Source organism: Anser brachyrhynchus (assembly GCF_964034855.1).
Source record: "Anser brachyrhynchus genome assembly, chromosome: 4".
Classification (NCBI taxonomy): domain Eukaryota; kingdom Metazoa; phylum Chordata; class Aves; order Anseriformes; family Anatidae; genus Anser; species Anser brachyrhynchus.
In genome coordinates, this window is record NC_137698.1 from 17,184,761 (window position 1) to 17,207,770 (window position 23,010).

Below are 23,010 nucleotides of genomic sequence, written 5' to 3' on the forward strand. Positions count from 1 at the left end.
GCTTTGAGAAATCACCAAGGTACCTAACACCTCTGGGAGGAGTAAGGCAGGACAGCGCACACTTTCACTGGAGCTCAGAGAAGAAGGAAAATGCTGCTACTGCTGCTAGAGGTTACAGTGGAGAATACAGGGCCTGAAGGTGGTGAAAAAAACAACTAGAACAAATGTGTGTCCTGGCACTGAATCCCACCTGCATCCTTATCATCCTACTCATGAAGAACCGCAGCAGAAAAACCTTGCAGTGAAGCAGCTTAGGAACTTGCAAAAGCTTTCATATAAAGAACAAAGCCAGAACAGGGAGCAGGAAGACCACATGATGGAACACTGAAGAGCACGCACACAAACCCCCCTTATTTATCTAAAGCTCCTGGGTATTCTTCCAGAGTATCTACAGCCCATGGAGAACCTTTAATGAACTAACCCACACAATGAGACTACAGAGCTTGCCAGCACGTAACGCTGCTGATAAGAAGCCAACAGGCAGATGGGCATTTATGTGAGGATAAAGAGTCCACAATCGATAACAGACAAATCACACACTCAGGCAGCAAGAGACACAATGCCAGCTGGCTTCAGCCTAGGGGCTAACCGTTGACCGATAAGGTTCAGGAGTTTGCTGCTTGCCCTCCTCCAGCCTCTTGCAGGCAGTTCAAGCCTGCCAGGAAAGTGCCATAAAAACCCCACCGTGTTCCTAGGAGCAGATTTCCATATCAGATAACATTAGCACCCAGCCTGGTCAGGCCCAATGTCACACATCCAGGTCACCATTTACCTGCAGATTTTATAAGCTCAACATTTGCCTTGTTTTCAGCAAATCAATATCAGGAAGGTACTGTCTTTCGGTACACAAGGCAGAGAGGACACAAGTATTCCCAGGAAGGCATATAGAGACCTTGGGGTCACTTCGTTTTACCTTTACCTGCTGAATACCGGGCACATAAACAAGCTTCTGACTGAGTCGGGGCTAGCCAGGGAAACCCAGCACAGCAGCTAGCCAGAGGGAAAAGTTCAAGGGGTAAATGAATCCACCATGGCTTGGCTGCTTGTGGGAGCACAAACAGGACCCGACCGAGCCTCACTTTGTCGTTTGTGCTTTATAAGCTGATGTACAGTGGTACTGTGTACCCCTTCTAAAAAAGCTGTCAAAACTGACAGAGTGTCTTAAATTTACACCCACCCTCCAGCTTCCCTGGGTAAACACCACTCCTTAAATTAGGGAATCTCAAGAGGCAGTTTTTCCCCATCTAGTCTCTATGGGAAGATCTTACCCACATCCATCAGCTCTGGACCACTAACACCTGTAACACAAGGGAAGCCCTGATCGCAGACACTCAGCTCGAAGGAGACGAAGGAGACATTTGCCTTCAGGACAACGTTTAAACACCCGTCTCAGAATTTGGTAGTGAGGAATATGCCCCCAAAGCTACCCAAAAGACACCTGCGTGGTCTTTAAAATGCAGCTCCGCCCCCCGGGGCTCCCCCCGCTCACCTTCAGCAGCTTGATTTCCCTCACGGCGATCTTCCTCACCACCGTGTCATCCTCGCTTTCCAGGAACTTCTTGACGGCGACCACCTGCCCGCTCTCTTTGTTCCGGCACCTGGTCACCACCCCGTAGCTGCCTTTCCCGAGGAAGCCGAGGACCTGGTACTTCTCCATCTCCCCCCTCCTTCCCAACCCCCGGGAAGCCCGGGCAAGAGCTGGGGCTCCTCGCCCGGACCCTCGCGCTGCCCGGAGGGCGCACCCCGAAGGCCCACCGGCACCGGGGCAACGGCAGCCACCTGCCGCAACGCGCCACGGCCGCCGCCACCCGCCGCAACGGCCGCCGCCGCGGGCGCCCCCTCCCGCCCTTCGCCGCAACGGTCGCCGCGGCTCTGAGGGGACGGCCGAGGGGCTCCGCCGGTCCTTGTCCCCCTCCCGGAACGACGCCTCGTCCCGTCCCCCGTTACCGTCCTCCTGCCCCTTTGCCCCCCCCGTTACCGTCATCACCCCCTTGTGGCCAACCCCCCGTTACCGTCCTCCCCCCCCCGTGGGCGTCGTGTGGAGGCGGAGGCACCGCCATGGTGCTCCCCCCTGCGTGGGGTTGATGTCAAAAGTGATAACGTGTTTTTTTTTTTTTTTTTTTTCCTTCCCCAGCTTGTCCAGTATGAGCAAGGGATTATTTTCGTATAGGAAACCTTTTTGCTTTCTTAGCGCAGTGCTGCCTGGGGCCTCAGCCCTGCACGCAGAGCACAGGGGCTGGAAGGAAAACACACAGCCCACAGCATCCTACAGCCCCCCCGTTCCAGGGCTGACAGATCGGGACCCTTGTGTGAGGGAAAAGCTAGGGGACACAGCATCCTACAGCCCCCCTGTTCCTGGGCTGATGAGGCCCTTGTGTGGGACATGCCTGCAGCAGGACAGCTGGGGAAAAGACTAGACTGGCTTTGAAGAGGACCATTTTCCAAGCCCTATAACATTATATTTGAGCATTCCTTCCTATTTCTAACATTGCTGCCTGTTTCTAACATCCCTCCCTATTCTAACATTCCTGAGGGAGCAAAATATGCCCTTGCTTTAAAGAGGAGAGGAAGCGTCAGCCTGTGTGTTGGGCCTGCAGTTACAGAAGGGCTGGGGAGATGAGGAAGAGGGGGGCGTTGATCTCATCCCTGCTGAATTGCTCTTGCCCCGCTCCTTACTCTGTGTTGCAGCCACGCACGTGATGGGCTCCTCAGCACAAAACTGCTCTCGCAGTGTGTTTACAGTGCCTGGATGAAAGGTGTCCTGAATAGACCTCCAGCGTCATGAAGCAAAGATAGGAAGTGATAGTCTGTTCTTCTCTGCTTTTCATCTAGCTTTTCAAGGTCTTCAAATCCTTGGTGAGGGCTTAGATACACTAATTTACCTCTTGGGAAAGCTAAGGCAACAACACAAAAAAGCAAAGACAGCAAGCCCTTTTCAGAGATAAACCATTTTAACTACTTGTCTTATCAAGAAAAGTAGTATTGTTTTCTGATGTGATTCAGAAGAGTACATGACCTTGTCATGTCTTGCATTGAAAGTTAAGGTTCAACTACATTATGATCCTTGAAACCGTTGTCTCCTTATTATCCCTAAAGAGTGTGGGGAGGGGCAGAAGATTGAAGAAAGAGATAAGAGAAGTATAAGTGGCACTTGATAAAAAATCAGCAGTAACAGCTTTTCTTGCCTTTTTTTTTTTTCCTCACAATGTTTGAGCCTCTTGGGGTCACTTTTAATTTAACGTTCCTGTCACATTTTCCGTAGAGGTGCATGCAGCAGTTTGAAGAAGCTGCCTCAGAAAATCAGTACAACAGCCACCATTCAATATGTTCACTATCTCATTTTATACCCCCTTATTTAATTTATTGATATAGAGAATATCAAATGTGTATCTATGTACGTTTGCCTACTGCTTTCTTGGATAACTTTTCCCTTTGTGGCAGTGAGAATAGGGAATACCAGGATGTCAGAAGGGGGTGTCCCATGAGCCTGCCAGGGGTGACATGGAGTGATCCGTGTGTTCACGTACTTAGATTTCCCCCATTCATGGTAGATGATTGACAGGAGCACGGAAGAGACTGCTCTCCAGCAGGCAGCTTAAATGCTGCGTGACCTTGCTCTTTTAAGGGTTGTATGTTTCCCTCAAGCAGCGGAAGTTTCCAGTACTTTCAGTGGCAGTTCAGCCTGAGTCAAGGTGAGACACAGTTGCAAGCTGCTGCTTAAATGCACCGGAGAGAATTTCCAGGTTGTCTTCAGGCAGACTTCGTGGCAGCAGAAGGGGAAGAGTACCTTACCTTCACATGGGCGCCACCAAACATCCGAATTCTTCGCCCATCTGTGCAAGCGTCCCAGGTAAAACCTGGTATCTGGACTGTCACAGATGTGTGAGGGGCTGTCTCCCAAGTGGGGAGGTAACCCAGGCGGGCAGAAAGAGGCAGGTTAGACACAGAGCGCGAGGAACCTTAAGAGAGAAGCACATCCCAGTGAGGAAGGTCACCTGCAGCACCAGGGGGCAGTACTGGGAGGGAAGGGGAAAGCAGCACCACAGCCTCTGCAGCTCTGCTCACTGCACATTTTAGTTCTGCAACGTAAACCACACTGGCCCGTGTCAGATGGCTCCTGTGCAGCCAGGTGGTGAGAAGGGCCCACACAGAGGTGACGCAGAGCGCTGTACGAAGAGGCAGGGTGCAGGACAGCAGCCAGCTGGGGAATCGAGCTCAGGGCCCGCGCTTCCAGTCAGTTCCAGCCACAGACGCACACGTCTCAGTTGTAGCAAGGACGTCCTTTCCCGGAAAATTTTTGGCCATCCTCTTTTTCAGGCACCCTGCTGGCTAGTGAGCTGTGCCTTTACTGAAGAGTTTCCAGGGAAGAGTAATTCTGCTGACCCAGAGCCAGAAGGCAGAGCTGCTGGGAGACCTGACCAGCTGGATGCCTTCCCCCGGTCCCCCCCGGGGCAAGATATTGAGTGCCCTCTGTTTAGCAAACCACTTAGTATTTGGCCCACACAAACCACAAATGATACCTTCTCACCTGAAGGGAATAAAAGGATTTCACCTCTCTTCATGCAATGAGACTGTTACATTAAAAGCCTCTTAAATTTTAGACCTTGTGATTAATTTCTGTTGGCCCAACCCTCAAGTTCAGACCATGCTCAAAGCTATCATCTGCTTCAGCTACTGTTTCAGATCCACAGAGGTCTTAACCCTTGCTGTTTCTCCAAAGAAAAAACACCTTGGACTTAAACAACAGTTTTGTCATGTTCTCTAAAATCAGAGCAACATCAAGTACCCTCTGAAGACATGAATTTCGCTAAAATAAACCCCACTAAAATAAACTTTGCATCCTCCAATTTGCACTGTGTTGAAATGGTCTTTTAAAAACAAGCAAACAAACCAAAACTGAAAGCTTAAGGGTCCCCATCCTGGCAAAGCGTGCTGTTCTGACACTGACCTGTTTGCAAATAGCTTCTCTTTCAGACAGTGCTTCGGAGCAGGAGGCAATGAAGCTTAAACAATAATCCCCCAGCAGCGTGCCCCAGTTTTGCAGTCTAACCACACAGTTCAGGTTTCCCCAGGGACTGGGGACTGCCCACCAACCTCCCCCCGCAAAAAGCTGCTCATTCTCTGCAGCTGCAGTCCTCCGTGGCTCTTGGACAGCCCGAGCTCCTTCCTTTGGCTGCTGATCTGGAACCATTCTGTTATTGGGGGGATACTAAAAAGCATTACCTGGATAAGAACACCTCCCACTGACCTGCCCCAAAAGCCTGCCTGATGCCAGCCTGGGGGCGAGACGGAGGAAGGTGGAACACCAGTGCAGCAGAACAAACCCAGCAGATACTGTTCTGCCAGTTGGACTTTACAAAGGCTGCTGTTTTGCTGCCCCATTTCCTCTAATTAAATGCACCGTGTTCATGTTCCTTTGGAAAGCTTCAGTATTATGTTTCTCTGACACTCCCTTCTCTATTCTTTTACTCCTTTCCAAAATGAAAATAAAAATAATTTAAAAAAAAAAAAAGGCAGACTCTGGGCTGAATCTGAGCAGTCATGCTTCGAATCTGAAGGTGCTCCCAACACCTTTTTTTCCTGCCTCAACCCCAGATTTGGGTCCCTAGGGATCTACACCCTGTACTGTAAGAAACTTTATTGATTTGACAGCAGGATTTAATACTTGCTGCTGCTTCACCCTGGCGCAGGTCATTCTGTCAGTTTGTGCCCCACCAACCACCTCCGTCCCATCTACTGCACTGTGCCCTAGTGTGCTCGTTCCTCAGACTCCCAGGATTTGTGTAGAAGGACGTGAGTAACCCCACTGGCCTTTTCTCTGTAGCCTGCTGGCTTCAGATCTCAAAAGCTTGCCCAGAAGCCCCTTGCTGCCCCTGGCCGGCCACCGTGCAGCCCGCTCGGGAATCGTACTTCATCTATAGCTGTCAGCCTTCCTCTGTCCTCTTCCTCCTTCCTCAGCAACACCTGGGTTGTACAAGTGTCATCGCAGGTGTTATCAACCAACCTCCTGATATCCATGAGGTTATCCAGATAAGATAGGGAAAAGAGCTGGTTTCAAGGTCTTTAGTCCACATTTCTATTTCCTCGCTCCCCTGCCAGCTGAGCGCTCATGATTTTTCCAGAAGAAACACTTTGCTTTAAGTGTAAATATATGGGCACAAAGCACAGCTGTGTGGGCGTTAAGTATTTTGACGTGATCCAGGGCAGGAAGAGGGGCACTGATTCTCCCTGTCCGCTTCATCCAGATAAAAGTGGATGCATGGTGTCAGGCTGGCCACGTGGGAAAGGCACCTCAGCAAGAACTGTCAGACCGGGAGCTGCCTCAGCTCGTCAGCTGCTGCCGATCTGGCTTTGTAGAAACCAGCCGCGCTACCTGTACTCCTTGACTTGCTGCGGTGCTGCCTTTGATGGATGGGAGCACACCAAAATTCTCACTGGGCGTCTCTCGCCCTTACCTTAAAAGCAGAGCCTAAAGCCCTCCCAATCTTTCATTGGTGAAATGAGGCTGGCCGGACTTGTTAAGATCGAGCCGCCCCATCTCAAAGTTTTCCTTTTCAAAGGAGGAGCCCACGGGTTCATTGATTCCCTGCCCAGCAGGAATGTTTGCTCGGCACGGACAAGCCACACCTCTGATGACTGTAACAGGCAGAGCGCTCTCTGTTTTGATATACTATCAGCTGGGTTTATCAAGGTATATAAACAAAACCTCCCCACTCCAGAACTCTCCCTCTTCTGGCCAGTTGTCCCTGTGGAGCGCGCGGGGGCTGCGACTGAGCTGAGCTCACCTGCTATTTCAAGGAATTTTAATAGCAGGTTTTAAGGTACTTATTTACTTTTTTTGGTCTGTGCAGGAAGTCTGAGCTGAAAAAAAAAAAAAGATAGAAGTATAATTACCCTGGCACGCCTGCATTCCTGCTCCGGGCTCAGGCGGGGAGGGCGTCTTTCTTGTCGGTGCAGGCACATTTGAGCCAGGAAGAGGACCAGATCCCTGGAGATCATCGCCACAAACGCGCGTAACTGAAACCTCCAGCCATGCTGAAACAGATATTATCGGACATGTACATTGATCCTGACCTGCTGGCAGAACTCAGCGAGGAGCAGAAACAGATCCTCTTTTTCAAGATGAGGCAGGAGCAGATCAGACGGTGGAAAGAAAGAGAAGCTGACGCAGAAAAGGAAGAAAAGAAGCAGCAAAAGAAGCCACTGCCGAGAAAAGGTAAGTCTCGACCTGCCAGCTGCTTCCCCCTCTGGCACAGACCTGACTAACTCAACGGCTCCCCAGAAACGGGAGGTAGCGTGTCCCTAGGGCAATTTCTTCTCCCAGGGACACATCATAGCTGCATTTCCAAACTATAACTAACCTCACTTCCCAAGCTGAGTTTGGGCTGGCATACAATGGCATACAATACTCCCTCACCCAGATACTTTGCCAAGTTCCTAAACTCCCTTTCCTGGGAAGCTGTGGCTTCCGTACTCCCGGCAGCAGGAGATGCAGCTTATCAAGCATGCCACTGAATGGAGGCCTCTGAACCCGTCTGTAAAATAACCACCGACTCAAATGCCTGTCCTGGGGTGCCAGGAACATAGGGGAGCTCGGCAAGTCCCTTTACCTTGTCTGAGGCACCAGATCTGCAGGAGTTTCCCTTGTGCTTTTAGATGTGAAGTCTTTTTGACTGGATTACACAGCATATTATCTGCTAGCATGGTATCACTGCTCTCCCACCTGCTCTGTTTGCAGATAGTTAACCCTCACTTGGACAAGATGCTTGGGGAGGGTGGTGGCAAGGAATTAGAGAAAGAAAGGAAATACTGGCATCCCTTGTCCCCAGATTCAGAAATGTCCCCTTCACTGACTTGGCTGCAGTATTGTGAAATGAAATGGGAGGTGTGTCCTGTGTCCCAGCCGAGCTTTCCCCATGTCCAGCCACTTTTGGAAAGGCTCTGCCAACAGCAGCAGCCGGGGACACAGCATGTGGGACACAGGCCCTGCACAGAGTGCTGAGCAAACAGTGTTTGCGAAAGAGCTACTTCTTTTCCAGCCAGCGGGAAGTCAGTGAAATGGAAGCTGGGTGCCGACAACGATGTCTGGGTCTGGGTGATGGGCGAGCATCCTTCAGATAAATCGTATGCAGCCATCTGTGAAGAGATCCAGGCACAAAGGGCAAAGCAGTTAGCAAGCGAGCAAGGCAAGGAAGCGAGGTAAGCACCCTTCACCTGGAGGACTTGGTGGGCAGACACAGAGAAAAAGACATTCCTAGAAATTGGAGGCTGGACTCTTCTCTGGGGACTCTCCCCTCTGTTTTGTGAATTTTCCTTCTTGCGAGGAAGCGGGTGGGCAAGTCCAGCATCGCCACCAGGAAGTAGCGCAAGCCCTTTATAAAACCTCTTTTTTCTTTCCTTTGATTTCCACCTCGGGGCTGGGCAGGGTGTGGCTGTCACACTCTACCTGCAGGCAAAAGGCTCAGGCGAAGGTCGGCTTTCTGCGGGTACGCACAGCGCTGGCAGAGACCATCTCCAGCCCAAAGCCCTCCCCAGCTCACGGAGTCTCCCGTGATGTCCCTGCTGCGGTCACCGCAGCAGTTCAGAGGAAATGGTAGCTCTGTCACCGCAGCAGGTGATGCATTTGGATTGCACCGATTCACCAGCAGGTGCTCCCAATGAGTAATTAAATTAATTATTCCATCTACCTGATCTGGAGATAAGATAGCTGCATGCACGTGCTCCATTGCAGTGCTGTTCTGCTCATGTGTAACTTCCTCTCGGATGCTTGGAGAGCAGAAAGTGACTCCCTGGGATTCCTAAGACCTGTCTCCCGTTTCAGAGAGACCAACTGTTCTGTAACGCCGTCTCCGCATCCCCAGCTGGGAGTCCTTGGTGAGACAGATGTTCAGGGGAACAATAAAGGCACTCTGGAGGAACAGAAAGCAGATGATAGAAAAACTGCTGCTGCTACAATGGGGAAAAGCCAGGAGCTCAAAAAGGTACTTTCCCCCTTTTTTCCATACTAACCAGCATCATTTGCCTGAGGTCTAGGAAGTGCAGCAAATCCTGATTGCTATTGATACAAATTTGAGTGAGAGAAACGCCAGCTGACTGTGAAGGGCTTTACTGTACTCCTAGAAGAAGCCATACTGTTACATCCTTGGGAGGTCCAAGTGCTATTCTCAGCTGGGATAGATCTGCTCTGTAGCACCGGACAAGTACTCTCAAATCCTTTGCTTCTGTTCTTTGTGGATAAAATGAGGGTCAGAGTACTCTCCCTCCTGCTTTGTGGCTAGTCTGGACTGCTTTCTGGGCAAGACCAGAGAGCCTATCCCAGGATTTGAGGGCTATAAACTTGCGTGTGCAGACAAATCATCTACTTTTACAAGAGATCAGATGTATACAGTTTTACCAGTATCCTCTAACATGTATATTTTCAGGTAAAATACCTTATGACCTTTACAGCATAGGAAAACGCCAAATGCAAGTAAGCAGTATCAGTAACTACACCTTTACTGAGGTAATATTTTTCTCCAGTCGTAAATACATTTCTACTTTTTAATTGGCTACCAAAAAAAGCCATTTGCAGAGAACAGAAAAGGACAAATTCAATTAACTACCAATGCAGCCAAAGCTGAACGGAAATGTCCTGTTGACTCACTGGGAAAAGTCCAATCTCATTCAGTGAGTTCTCACTCAGCCTTTTGCTGCTAACTTGTATGACTGTATATTCTTTTATTACCCAGCCATGCCATATCTCAGTATAAAAGCATGATAACTGAAAGCTGGATTTTGGTAGAGTGCCTCTCCCACTGCTGCCAAAATACTGAAGGGAATCCAGTGGCTGACTCCTTTATCAAAAGGCTCTGAATCACACTGGGTTTTTCTCAGCACTGTTTGCTGAAGCTGAGCAACTATGTGGGAGATTTTTTTTTCCTCCCCCTTTTAAAGGAAGTTATTAGTCAGAGCTATCTAAATAAATAAAACAAAACCCAGCCAACCAAAAATCCCACCACCACCAAAAAATGGAAAACCCTTTCAAAGTTTCAAAAGAAACTGAGGCTTTTTATATATATATATTACTTTTTGTTTTCTGTCATTATGCTATGGGTAATTTTCCCAGGTTTCTGATGTTTTTGCTAGTAGGAGGGATACAGGCTGCAGAGTGTTGCATTTTCTAGGTGTAGAGAGGGAGGGGAGAAAGCTCATTGTGCTGTTTTTTTTCCTGAGATGTAGTTCCCACTTAACTGTACCTGAGGGAACTGGGCATTGTGCTCTGCCTGCCGCAGGGGGCAGGGGTTTGATCTAAGAAAACAAGCTGCTTCACTCACATTTTAACTTCCTAGCTTTCTGCCTAGGACAGGGAAGTTGGAAACACGGGTTCATAGTAAGCATTGTAAAAGATAAAGCGTGTCCTTGGTAAGCCGTGCAGTGCAGGTAACTCGTTACTCATTGTGCTGCGGAAGGCAGGCTGAGTCAAACAGGGAGGTGGGTGGGTGTTTGTTCAAAGACAAGGCTAACTTTTTCTTAAAAGACAGGTCTCGGATACTAACCTCTGCTAGTGTAGCTAGACTGGTTTTAGGGAAGAGACACGCAGCTTGTTGGGTCAGTCTGACAAGCAGCGGTTTGCAGCACATAGCAGTAGCTGAGCACAGGCAGGTAAAGCTCGAGCAGATTTGGGGAGGGAAGGAAAGGAAGTTGTCCACTTCCTGGGACCACTTTGGATCATCACTTAGCAAATCCAGGCAGGCCTGGGACAATCCTGACACCCCTGACTCTTTCTCCTGTGCATGTATCACATAAAAGTGAGAAGGAGTGAGCAGCTTCTCCTTGGCATCAGCTCTAAAAATGCAGAACGCTCCAGCCTGCCCTGTTGGGGTCTCTGGGGAGGGCTGTGAGAGGAGGGCAGCCTGCAGAGCACAACGCGTGGCACTCCCCCACGCACAGCTTCCCAGGCTATGGCAGCCCAGCGCTGCTACGTGGCACCTGTACTCTCCACCTGCAAATTCTCCAAATTTGGAAGGTCATGCTCTAAAAAAAGAGTAAAGGTCCTGATGCTGCATTCATTTCTCACTGCTCTTTTCCTCTGCCCAGAGGGAAGCCAGAGATGTTCACCAGATGCTGGCAGACTGCCACGTGAGGAAGGGTGGCTTCCCACAGGTAAGTTGCAATCTTGAGGCAGGCCCAGACTTTATTCTAGAGGCCCAGTCAGCCTCAGAGACTCACCTGACCCACAAACGTCCACCTCTTGGATCAGTTTTACTCAACATTGCCATATTCCTTGAGTGTGGTGTTACAATTTGGACTGGCCAAAAAGGAGGCCAGCCTGGCAGACTGGGCAATACCATAGGACGATGTTCCTGATTATTTCTGGTAGACTGTTTTCCCCTATTTTCTCTGTTGTGACCTGCAGTAAAGGAAGAGGGTCTGCATGTTGTTGAAATAACGGATTCACAAAAAAGAATGCAGTACTCAGTATTTCAAGGCTAGCTAAAAAGCAGGGCTAAAACTAGCCTGGGACAAAGCACTAAGCGTACTATGTCTTTCACAGATGAAGGAAGCACAGAAGAGAAATTCAGAAGAAACCACAGCCCCACTGAAGGCAATACCGCAAAGCCACACAAGCTCAGAGACTCAGAGTACGCTGCAGAAATCTGATGAGAATGAGCCTGAATGGCAGGAATCCTGTAAGATCTTAGGATGACCTTTTCCTACGGGGCTTGAGAAATCTTGGGGCTCTGTGTGGTCATCTCAGTCATTCTCCTGCAAAACTGGAACTGAGTATTTCTCAGTCAGTGGCTGGAGAGTACTGCCAAAAACTACACTGCTGCATTATCAGAATTTTTCTGAGTCCACACAGCACTGAGACTAGAGCTGGGCAGGGAAATGGAAAATTTTTCCTACAGAAAAATCACCATTTGGAACCATTTCCCCATATCAGTCTTCTCTGTATTTTAAGCTGATTTTCTTTTTAGTTGAAATCTGATAGCTTTGAACACTAACAGTGCCAAGCAGAATGGGTCCTGCTGGCATGTGGTAGTGCTCAGAAACCCTATTAAAATAATCAACAAATAGGAGCCACGTGGGTGTAGCCAAGATAATTGATTTTAAACCAGAGATTGCCTTTGGTAGACCTTTGCAGTAACCATTGCTCATGTGGACTTGGATAATGGGTGGCGAGGACAAACTAAAGAGGGCAATTTCATAAGCACTTTATTCATGGCAAACTGCTTTCACTGAGTGAAAGGAGCCCCTTTTGGACTTCAGAAGGGAGCAAGGAGGGCTTTTGCTGCTCCATAAAATTCATTTCTGTGCAGAAGGTCAGCATAAGGCCAAAGCAAAACTCCTTTGTGCACAACTGAGCCACAATGTGGAGATGTGGGCTAATCCAAGACCTTAGAAATAATATAAAACATGAAAAAAGAGGCCACATAAAACATGAACAAGGGGCCACTCCAAATCTCCTCGCTTTTTACCATTTCTGCAAGGCATAGTCCTCCCATCTGCTTTCTTGCCATACAAAAAAAAAAAATCCCACCTAAGCAGAGTACCTTCTAACATAACAAATCCAAACAATAGAAAGGAAAATGAGAAAACACTATGAGACTTCTAGTGACATCTGTCACTGCTGCCAAGTACTTCCTGAACTCCCTGCTTTAGTCACTATGATAGCTACATTTCCTTCAGAGATCTCCCAGAGTAGCTGCATACTTCAAAGGCAATTTTTAAAAAATAGCCTGAGTTAGAGAGACATCTTGACTCAATTCCTTTTCATGGAGTCTTGCTGTCCAGCTTCCTCAGAGACTGAAACAAAGGGTTACAAGCTTGGTATGTAAGAAATACCCTCACACTCTGCTTGCCTTTGTTTCCACCCAGCTTCAAATTCTGCCCCTCACACTTCCTCTCCTGGGAAGAAGGAATATTGGAGAACTTGATGTGTTTTTTTCCTCAGTTCCTCCCCTGCTGTTCAGTAGATGGCAATGCAGTACTACCAATTGTTTTCACTTCAGACCAAGGGTTTTATTTTTCTTACTAATAAAATAAATCTGCAGTTGATTACAAAAGCAAGGAAAGAACTGGCCTATCTCAGACTGGAGAGCCCGTTACTCCTGCAGACTCCAGGATGTGCTACTGAATGCTTATAACCTGGAGAATCAAAGCAGTATTTCAGAAAAAAAAATATCCAGCCAAGTTCTCTACTTCCCATAACAGTCTCAGCAAGACTTCCTTCCCTCCTCAAAGCCCATCAGGACTTTCAAATCCTTCAGAAGATTGATTTTGGGGTCATTTCAGCAGTTGTTTTTGTTCTCAGAAATGAGTGCATCTTTCAGACAGTGGCCAGAGTAGCTGAGCCACTACAAGCTTGTGTGGAAGACGAATGACTTCCAGCTTAGTCAACCTCAAACGCCTCCTTGAGAACACAGGATGGGGAGAACCTTAGTCCCACAGACCCCTCCCTCCATGGTAACACTGTCTGTGCCCAGGGCTAGAGCACAGAGAGAACCCAAATGCTCTGAAATGAGTTATTCCTCAATTTCAGCAAGCAGGGAGATGACCAAAGGGCAGCAAGCTTAAAACTTGCCCGCTTGTTCACTCCTGTAGGACTCATTTTTTGTTCCAGTGCGGAAAGCCAAGGCAGCAGACGAGAAGAGACGCTCCCTTGCGCGGCAGGCCAGGGACGACTACAGGAGGCTTTCGCTGCAGGGTGTCCACAGAGGGAAGCAGGCAGATATATCCAAGAATGCCACAGCAGGAGACCGGCGACCGCTCCAATACCCGCCTCTCCCACCCAAGCCTAAACTTCTACCTTCTGTGATGGCAAACGGGAAAGGAGTTAGGTAAGAAACATCCCTGTGCAGTCTTGAGGGATGAGCTGCTTCTGCTCTGGCAAGGGCTGGCTGAGATGAGAAATGTTACCTGTCCTCCTTGTGTGGAGGAGAGACACTCCACTGGGAAAAACAGGCTATAAAATATTCCAGCCTAGGGTGTGAGGATTGGGGCAGAGCTGTTGATTACGGTGATGAGGCGTATTTGTTCACTCCTGGAGGTTTACTGTCCGATTGGGATTCTCATTGACATTCCTGTTCACTAGATAAGCTCCCACAACAGAAGCCTTGTTCCTGTGACACTCATACAGTTCTGTGCAGTCTTCCAGTGATTTTCAGTGACTCCAGTTCACCCAAGGCTCCTTGGCAGGAGTTGCTTCTGTCATGTTGTAACAGACAAGGACAGATGGTGGCTTACTGCAAAGGGACCCACCTCCACTGAAAACACTAGAAATCCAGGTTTGGACCATTAAAAACAAAGATGAGGGCTTAGCAGCTGAGGATCAGCGTCCATGTCATGGTGTAAAAGTTGCACTGTGTGTTTTCACCCAGCTGAGGGAAATGCCACCGGAGCTGCTAACCAGCGTGTCCTCAGGTTCAAACCCTCAGCCTTCTGTTCCTGGCTCTTGGCTCTGCCCTTCTTAGCCACCTCCCAGAATGCCCAACCTCCAGATTATACGGAGCTTTTGGAGATAAAAAGACCCTCTTCTGACAGAGTCAAGTTCTCTTACCTGCCATGCGTGAAGTCACTCAGTAACAGGCTTATATAGCAGAACATCCTAAAGCCTAGAAGATGTACATTCTCTTTGCTGGGTGTCCACTGAAAACCATACAATAATGCTGACAGCTTCCTTATCGTAAGCCTTCTGTTTAGGGCTGTTCTTAATACAATGAACAAAAGGTAATTCCTGACAATGACTCAACAGCTGTTTGAACTTGCACAAATTTGCTTTTTTTTGTAACAGGAAAGAGGGAATCCAGAGGACAATCTCCAATTCCACTGAAGAAAGCATCATTAAGTGGTTCAAAGAGGAGCAATTCCCGCTCCGAGCTGGCTATCAGAAAACCACAGACACGATAGCACCGTGGTTCCATGGTGAGTTCTGAGCATTTCTGCCCCCACCCAAACTTTTAAGTTGGTACTGCTAACATGGCTGCTGCAAGAGGCTGGGCCCAGGAGCTTTTCAAAGGCGCCTAGCTATCAATTTTACATGTGTATGATAGTTTAAATTCCTTTAAATTCCTCTAGCATTACAACAAAGGCTAAGCTAAAGTCTCAGAACAGAGGCCAGATCTCAAATTCTCATAGCCCATTGATAACAAGCCTAATATGCCAGGAATGAAACAGTTAGCATGAAGTACAGTTAGCGTGAGACCATGGCCAGCTACTAGCAATCGCAATATGGCTCTTGGACTAGTGAGCAAGAAAACATGCAGGTATGGAAGCACTGTGAATTAGTTTTAGAATGGTAAAGAACACTTCTTGTGAAAAGTGTTCCATTCCCACCTCTGCAAATGCTATTTTCTCTTCAACTCTGTATTTTGGTTTTCAACAGGTATCCTGACTTCTCAGAAAGCAGAGGAGCTTCTGAGCAAAATGGTGCCGGGGAGTTTTCTGGTCCGGGTCAGCGAGAAAATCAAAGGCTACGTGCTTTCCTATCGGTCTGTGGAGGGGTGTAAACATTTCCTTATTGACGCCTCTAGTGATTCCTACAGCTTCCTCGGAGTGGACCAGCTACAACATTCAACGCTGGCTGACCTTGTCGACTACCACAAGGTGAAATTCTAGCAAGGCACTCATTAGCTATTTGTTTGTGTAGCTGCCTCAGGGCATTTCAAAATAAGAAGGAACAGATTTAGTTGTTATAGTGTAGGTAAGAAGGCCCATTTTTGCTACCATTGAGTATCCTTTGCGATGCTCCAGAAGGGTATGCCAGCCCTATAGGGATGTCTCAGACAACCTAATACGTCTCAAATGTCTTAGACCTGAATTGCTACTCCTGAAGTGGGCAGAAGACCTTGCACAGGGCTCAAGTTCCTACATATTATTTAGTAGAAATACTGATAAGGTGATAGGTGACAGCATACTTACTCAGGAATTTTTGATTTTGTCCGTTGTTGTAGAGTCCCAACAGGTCAGGTAAGCAGAAAATATGCTCGTCTCTAGCTCTGGAAAGAAAGAGAACAAGGTATTGTTATAATCTCCAAGCAGACAAAGCGCTGTACTGAGCAAAAGTAGCAAATATAGGAAGGGAAGGAAGAAGGCCAGTACACTCTTGCAACAGTAACACCAAGTGTTCGCTTGCATTGACTGCAGTTGCGTAGGGGTCCAAAACCAACCAGATCCTGCACTCGTTTATTGTAAGATCTGTCCAGGGACAGGACAATCTTTTTGCCTAAAGGTTCATATATTTGTGTTTCTTTTCAGTAAGTGCCTAGCATAATGCATACATGGCTAAACTAAATTGGACATGGGGAAAATATCTATGCTTATTTGCTAGAGCTCTATCTGCACTGCTTCAACCTGCTTCTTTTGTGCAGATTTCACAGTCCGGGCTGAACCTGTTGAAAGCAGGAGCTAGACAGCTACTGGTACCAAAGCTGGAGGATTTAAAGCCTGGCTGTGCATGTCTATATTAAAGATAGAGTCACACCCACAGTCTGCAAAGAATCCTACAGACTCCACTGCACTACAGCAGATGTGTGTGGGAGTAGGGTGAATCTACCCTGATGAAATGCTCTGGTGGGTTCTGCTTATCATCCACTGGGGGACCATGAAAGAAGGCAAGTTCCCACCATGCATCTGTTGCTGAGGTTGGGAACAAGATTGGAAGCAGAAACCCTGCTTTGAGGGAATTCTTGTTAGAAAAGGGCTTGCCAAAGCAGATGGCACGTGCTCACTGCGGGATCCACCCTTGTCCCTCTCACAAACAGAGCCAGAAGCTCAGATCCCACTCGTGCACACCCCTGCCTGAACTAGCACAAGTGCAGCGATCTTGCGGTCCTGCTTACCTGCATGCTGCACAGTCCTCGCTCTGGCTCTTCCTAGGCAGGACAGCACTGCACCCTGTAGAAGCTGTGGTCACCTATGAGACGAGCAGTGCTGTTTCCAAGAACTACCAGAATCACACCACTGGGTTATCGCACCAAGCACTGACATTGCTTTTTGAAGGCAGAGGTCAGCCCTGTGGATCTGTCCCCTGAATTCCCAGGGCTCTGAGTCGTATTGCACAGCAGAATGAAGAAGTCCACGCAGTAACGGAGGCGGGGAGACTGCTGTTCACTCCATGACTTTGTGATAGGTCGGGCGTATCCTGGTCTGTTTGAAAAGTGTTTTAACTTTATCCTCTGCCAACAGGAAGAAGCCATCACTTCCATGGGGAAGGAGCTGTTGCTTTACCCATGTGGTCAAGAGGACCACGAACCAGATTACATCTCTCTCTTTAAGTGAACTTCTCAGTCTCATCCCGTAGCCCCGAACCTGTTTTCACAAAGACCGCACTTCGAACTGGAGCTGGCTGACGCTTACCTGAAACTTGCCTCAAGTCCCTGTATTTTAAATCCTTCACAACAAAGCAGTAGGAGGATAAGTGCTGTTGTGGGCTTCTCATTTCAACAGGATGCATCAGCCCAGCAAGCTACAAAGCACCCAGAAATATCACGCACATTGGAGTGAATTAGATGATGAAGTATCAGCTGCACGGGGAGATACTGCCACGTATTTTCATTGGGTTTCTGCAGATTTCCTCGGGGACATCTATGTTCAAGCTGCCTTTTGCTCTTGACTGCAAGGTTGTGTGCTGCCTGGGAAATAGATTGGTATCTGCAATTGAATGAGATCATAGCTTCCTGAAGGCACCAAACAACTCGGAGCAGTGAATTGGTCTTGAGAGTAATTTGTATAATGTGAAGCTTAATCCTGTAAAATGCTGTGCCCTTGGAATCAAGGATGTTCGAGCCAAACATCCAAGCAAACCCCTGGTGCCTTTCAGTGACATGTGTTCTTTGTAGAGGGATTTTCATGAAAAATGCATTTTAAAAGTTCCTTTAGCTTCTGAATATAGATTCTCACTCTTTTAACCTGTATCTATATCCCACGCTGGCCTTTCTGCATAGAGGGGGACTAATCTTTTGGAAGGGAGAGGAGAAGAGATACAGGAATTTGTTTGCAAGAAACATGCACAGAGCCTAAACAATGTAAGAAACAGGGCATATCAGTATTAGTAAAGTTTACAGAAATGTTTGCCAGTAAAGAATGCTATTTTCCAGAATGGAGCTATTTATTACAAGTTGTGTCCATATTACTGCATCTGTTGTGAACTTTAACATAGAACTATTTCTTTCAACTTAATGTTCTCTCTTCGTATCTGTTAAACTGCTCTTTAAAAACACAACTCAGAATATTGGGGGAGAAACTGGACAGAATCACACAGCAAATTAATTCCTACCCTGACTGTCTCCATTTGAGCTGCTGCACGTGACAAACTGTACAGCCGAGGGTTGTGCAAATCTCCTAACGTCATCATTTGTTAGAGATGTGACCCTCAAGTGAGCAAGCGCTCAGTTGTTTACCCATTCCCTTCCTTCGGGTGCATCGGGGCCACTCTGCTAAAAAGAAGCAGTCAAAACCTTCCATCCTACATCCACTTGTATTTTGCAGAACATTGATTAAAAGAAATTCTTGTAATCATCTGGTCTTAAAATTTGCAGCTGTGCTAATAAGTGGTTTCCATGCAAGGATGGAGGGCAAAACCTGCACTCCAGTTGCAGCATGTTTAACTAGAGATGAAGTCTTAATTTAAAGTGAGATTTTGAAAGCAACGGCAGAGGCAGGACAAATGATTTATGGAGCTTCTTGAGCACTGTATCGTATATACCAAATGGGTATTTTCAACATAACCAGCATCGATCATGGGAAGGAACACTAGATTATTTGTAAGGGAAAAAAGCCCTCCTTCCTCATTAATGAAGTGTTTCTTCTGAAAAACATGGCCAAAATGAAAGGTCATTCAGAGATCTGCAACACTCGAGAAAAGTCAGCATCTGCTCTCTCATGTTCTCAGGTGAAGAGCATGGCAGAGCTGTTGTCCTGCTAGAGACAAATCATGAAGCACAGCTCTGGGCTGGCAAAGACAGGGGATGGAGTCTCCTTTAAAAAGGCAGTTTGAGAGGCATGGTGTTAACCTGCAGAAACCAGGCGCAGGCTGATCTGGCACGGACACAGCAGGACCTTACAGACACGACCAATTGTAGCTCTAAGATCTACAGTGGGCCAGCTCAGTGTCTGGACAGCTGATTACTGGACCGGTAGCTTCACATGCTTTTATACTCTAACTGCTTGTTTGCAAGCGTTGGCTCAGCAGGGCCCAGGAAAAGCCACCATCAGTGTTCACATCTGTCCTACATGTTTGACGAAATCATGCCTCAGCTTTTAAAGACTCACAGCTTCACTTGTCTGCTGTGAGGGAAGAAACCTGAAGTTTTATACCCACGCCTTTAGATTACTGTACTGACAGCAAGGGCAGCAATCCCTGCTAGAATACACGCCCTAAGACTGGCTCTTCCACTGTTCTGAAAGCTAGTTACCCTGAAAATGAGTGGAGCCAGGATGACTTGAAGCAGTCAGGAATCAGGGATGCTGGTTTTACTCGTCTTAGGGAGCTTCTCTACAGACTTTTTCTTTCTTCAAGGGATACTGTGAAAGGATTACAAGAGTCATTGCATTTGAAGGCTGTTTGCAGGAACAATCATGACACCTGGAAGTACGTGGCAATTTGTTTTGCCCAACACCTCCGCGCCTATAGCCAGAGCATGCACAGTCTTCAAAAGTAGAGCACAGAGCCCCCTGCATGGCCTCTCTGACTATGCAGGGTGACCTGTGTTCCCTCCCCAGCTCACATTCACTCAAAGCTGCCATTCTGGGAAGGATCACAAGCTGTCTGTTTCTAGGACAAGGAAGGTAGAGAGCTGCTTGGCAAAAACAACAGTTCTGTTGGATGCTCTATTTCATCTAAATGGCCTGAAAGATCCATCACAGCTCCTACACTTCTCATAGAGGTGTAGATAACAATAACTTCCTCCCTTTCTCCTGTTTTTTTTCACCTTCCCACGTCAGTGCAGTCTCCACCTTTAAGCAAGCCCTACCAGCCTTCTGCTGGGATTAGATTCTCCTGCACTTCTCACCGGGGTGGCCAATGACTGGGGGCTGGTTCTCTCCATCATTGACTCAATCCCGCCTCCTGCCAAACTGGGTTCTGCAGCCAAAGGACAGGAACTGCTCAGACAGTCTAACTCCTGGCATCTCTGTGGGAAAGGACACGCAAGAAAATCACAACAGACCTCTTAGAAACATAAGATGTAAAACTTTGACAGGGGCTCGATGAGGTGTCCAGGGCAGTGATGTGTTGAACTTACTGGTGCCCGGTGCTTCGAATTAGAGACTAACAGAGGTTTGAAGGGACTTACGGAGATCACCTGGTCCAGCCCTGCTCTGCAAGTGGGGCCTACTACAGTTACACTACACTGCTCAGGTCTTGGGGTCTTCTTCTTAAGGGAAGATAATGGAAAACGTCATGGGAAACAGGAAAGGCCAAGCTCAAGGCAAGTTACAATGATGAAACTTCTACCATATGCATCATCCAGTTTCAAATCCAGGTTAAATGGGAGTGTAGGAACAGCTGTCACCTTGCAACAACTCCGTTGTCACAGCTCTCATATGCATTCAACAAGCCACACCAGGCTCCTCCCAGTACAGTCATATTTGTAAGGTTTCTCCATCAATACAGATTCATTTGTAAACAATTCATCATACATGCTGGAGACCAAAATGTTCTTTGGAGGACCTGCTTGAGTTATTGCTGAAGTTTTTTTGTGGTAAGTGATGCATTGAGGGCTGTTTTTAAACATACAAAATTCTCTTTCCATCGGATCCTCGTCTATTTTTGCACTGCTTTGGGACATGCTTGGTGTTTTGCAAGAGAAGTGCAATGAAGATCACTTGCATCTAACAAAAGGCAAAGACATGTAAACATACGTCAAGGGAAGAAGTACTAACAGTGGCACGGTCTCTGTTTGCAGGTTCTGCACACAATGCTTTCTAGAGAGGTTCACAAGCACTCTTCCTACGGCTCAGCAGCAGGACAAGCGGCATTTTATTCATTGCTCATTGTTATCTTGTATCCTTCTCCCTCAGCTTTTACAAGCCAAAGAACACATTAGAACCTAGTTTCAGACCGCCCTGAATTAATCTGAAGCTATAAAACAGAGACCACTGGGAGAAACAGCAATTAGGTAAGCAAATGGGATTGCCAAAACCGTACATTTTTTGTTGGCTAGTAAAGATTAAAATGAGAAACAGCAGTCAGCGTTAAAAGAAAGTGCTTTACAACAGCAATAACTCATGCCTTCAACAGTTTTAGACAACTGAAAAAAACATCTATTAACACAACTAATTTTTAGGATGCACCAATAATTACCATAAAATAATTTGCAGGGTCCAATAATCCACCATAAAAATTTATTTTCTTAATTACAAAAAACTTTGCTATGCCGTGGGCAAGATTCTAGATTTGGTTTAGAAGGAAAACTTTGGTATAAAGGCAGAAAATGTTCATTAATTTTGGTATCTGGCATTCAGAGTTTAAAGTCTCCTGTTAAATCAGTACTGCAAGTTGAAACACGTTTCCTTTTCTTCAGCATAAAGCTTCGTCCAGCACACAGGTTCTGTAGTAACATCACTTCACTTATCTGAACCCAGCTCCCATTCACAGGAAAAACAGATCTGCAGAGCATTTTCCCAGCGTTGGAAGGCTGTACTATTTCCCAGTAAGGTTAGAATTAGAAAACCGCAAGTATAACAACATAATTCTCAATCAAAACCAACTCCATTTAAAAATGAATCTTGAGATACTTATAGCACTGTAACGCAGGAATACACCATCTGATTCACGTGGTACAGACATGGCTCGTTGTTTTTCGTTCCCTGTCCACAAAATAGAATCAATGCTAACCTGCAGCATTTTTGAAACATCACACTTGACTGGCAAGGCTTTGTCTTTCTGAATTTTAGAAAGCACTGAGATTTCTTGTCTCTGAATCAACTGCAAGTGAACTGCTGCTGTACCCCCATCCCAGCCCCGTAAGGGTAAAAGATTTTTGGTCACTCCAGCTTAACCATCGTTAACAATCAGGTTTTCTTTTCAGAAAGAAAATCATACTTTTTGACAGCAGCCCTTTTTAGACATGTAGAAAATGACTCGTTTTTATCAGTTCACCAAAGGGTCAATCCTTTAAACAACCGCACACATCTTACAAACATTTCCACAGAAAAGCACATCCATTTGTTATTGTAGCACACTGGCATTCACGTAATGTTCATTGTCTCCATGACCTCAAATCTCATCAAGCGTTCAAGTCTCCCCCAGGAGCAAGTGCTGGACAGTCAGGCTAATGGAGAACTTAAAAGCCCTATTAAGAAAAGCCAGAATTAGTGAGGACAAGAACTTCCCTCATCTGCTTTGCTGCCAGGCTGCTAGAATCCCCATCGGCTTTCAGTCTTATTACATCTTTTCTAGTTAGCAACTCCTTTCACAAAAAATAAAAAATAAAAAAATCCATTCAGAGGCTTTTTGCCCACCTTTCTGGCTTCATGTCTTCTTACTGCTCAGTTTCTGTCTGTGCAGGTGAGTTTCAATCTCTTGCCTGAATACAAGCATCCCCAGCTGGCCGTGAGAAGCCTCGTTCATGGCCTTGGACTGCATGCACATTTTGTACTGCTCTGGGGCCAGCTCGTCCACACATCGCTTTTCGTGCCAGAGATGGAAGAGCCCCCTGACGGGCGTTCTGATCACAATGAGGTTGCTGTGAAGGTATTTGCGGTACAGGTGCACATCTTCACCACCCCAGCCTTTAATATCCAGGTCAAAGCCACCTGACACAAAGAAAACCCAGAATAACAACTACAAATGCATACCTTCCACTACCCAACGTGATGCTTTTCATTGCACTACAGCTGTTCTCTAGTTCCAGTCAGCCCTTTAAAACAGCCAACAACAAAGCGTTCAAATTCCTCAACCTCCAATCTTTAGCCACCAGCCAAAACTGATTTATTTGTACTAAAAAAGTGCTTAGATTTTGGTAATCTCTATGGCACCTGGGAGCAGTCTGAGCATCTAGCCAGATCACTGCTGCAAAGCAGAGACAC

General features: G+C 47.1%; 3 protein-coding genes across 17 annotated transcripts in view; 1 reads left to right on the forward strand and 2 right to left on the reverse strand.

The window, feature by feature from the left end:
- The window catches only part of CDKL2 (cyclin dependent kinase like 2), a 21,561-nt gene extending 12,697 nt beyond the window's left edge, over window positions 1–8,864 (reverse strand). For 2 of the 4 annotated variants that reach the window (XM_080590405.1, XM_080590404.1), the window contains exon 1: window positions 1,490–1,958. In XM_080590405.1, the coding sequence (XP_080446531.1) occupies window positions 1,490–1,657 (168 nt within the window). In that variant the 5' untranslated portion in view covers window positions 1,658–1,958. Of the gene's footprint in view, window positions 1–1,489; window positions 1,959–6,894; window positions 7,036–8,687 lie in introns of those variants that run through there. The other 2 variants (XM_080590406.1, XM_080590403.1) reach the window with 2 other exon arrangements.
- SH2D4A (SH2 domain containing 4A) lies at window positions 7,018–18,154 on the forward strand. Of its 2 annotated transcripts, none has more exons than XM_080590430.1 (9): window positions 7,018–7,216; window positions 8,040–8,199; window positions 8,822–8,981; window positions 11,077–11,142; window positions 11,534–11,669; window positions 13,604–13,820; window positions 14,774–14,904; window positions 15,365–15,585; window positions 17,167–18,154. In XM_080590430.1, exons 1-9 carry the CDS (start codon window positions 7,033–7,035, stop codon window positions 17,257–17,259), a joined length of 1,368 nt encoding a protein of 455 aa, XP_080446556.1. In that variant the 5' UTR covers window positions 7,018–7,032; the 3' UTR covers window positions 17,260–18,154. The 2 variants fall into 2 exon arrangements, with proteins under 2 accessions (XP_080446556.1, XP_080446555.1); XM_080590429.1 differs by lacking the exon at window positions 17,167–18,154 and adding an exon at window positions 16,350–16,610.
- CSGALNACT1 (chondroitin sulfate N-acetylgalactosaminyltransferase 1) overlaps window positions 15,901–23,010 on the reverse strand; it is a 54,031-nt gene continuing 46,921 nt past the window's right edge. For 9 of the 11 annotated variants that reach the window (XM_080590423.1, XM_080590420.1, XM_080590419.1 and 6 more), the window contains one exon: window positions 21,311–22,737. In XM_080590423.1, the coding sequence (XP_080446549.1) occupies window positions 22,454–22,737 (284 nt within the window). In that variant the 3' untranslated portion in view covers window positions 21,311–22,453. Of the gene's footprint in view, window positions 15,978–21,310; window positions 22,738–23,010 lie in introns of those variants that run through there. The other 2 variants (XM_080590416.1, XM_080590417.1) reach the window with 2 other exon arrangements.

Excerpts from the sequence above, each read along its gene's own strand:
- SH2D4A (XM_080590429.1), top strand. The coding sequence starts at position 7,033 with ATGCTGAAACAGATATTATCGGACATGTACATTGATCCTGACCTGCTG. Across the intron at positions 8,200-8,821 it reads GAGCAAGGCAAGGAAGCGAG|AGAGACCAACTGTTCTGTAA; the intron begins GTAAGCACCCTT and ends CTCCCGTTTCAG. Across the intron at positions 11,143-11,533 it reads GGAAGGGTGGCTTCCCACAG|ATGAAGGAAGCACAGAAGAG; the intron begins GTAAGTTGCAAT and ends TGTCTTTCACAG.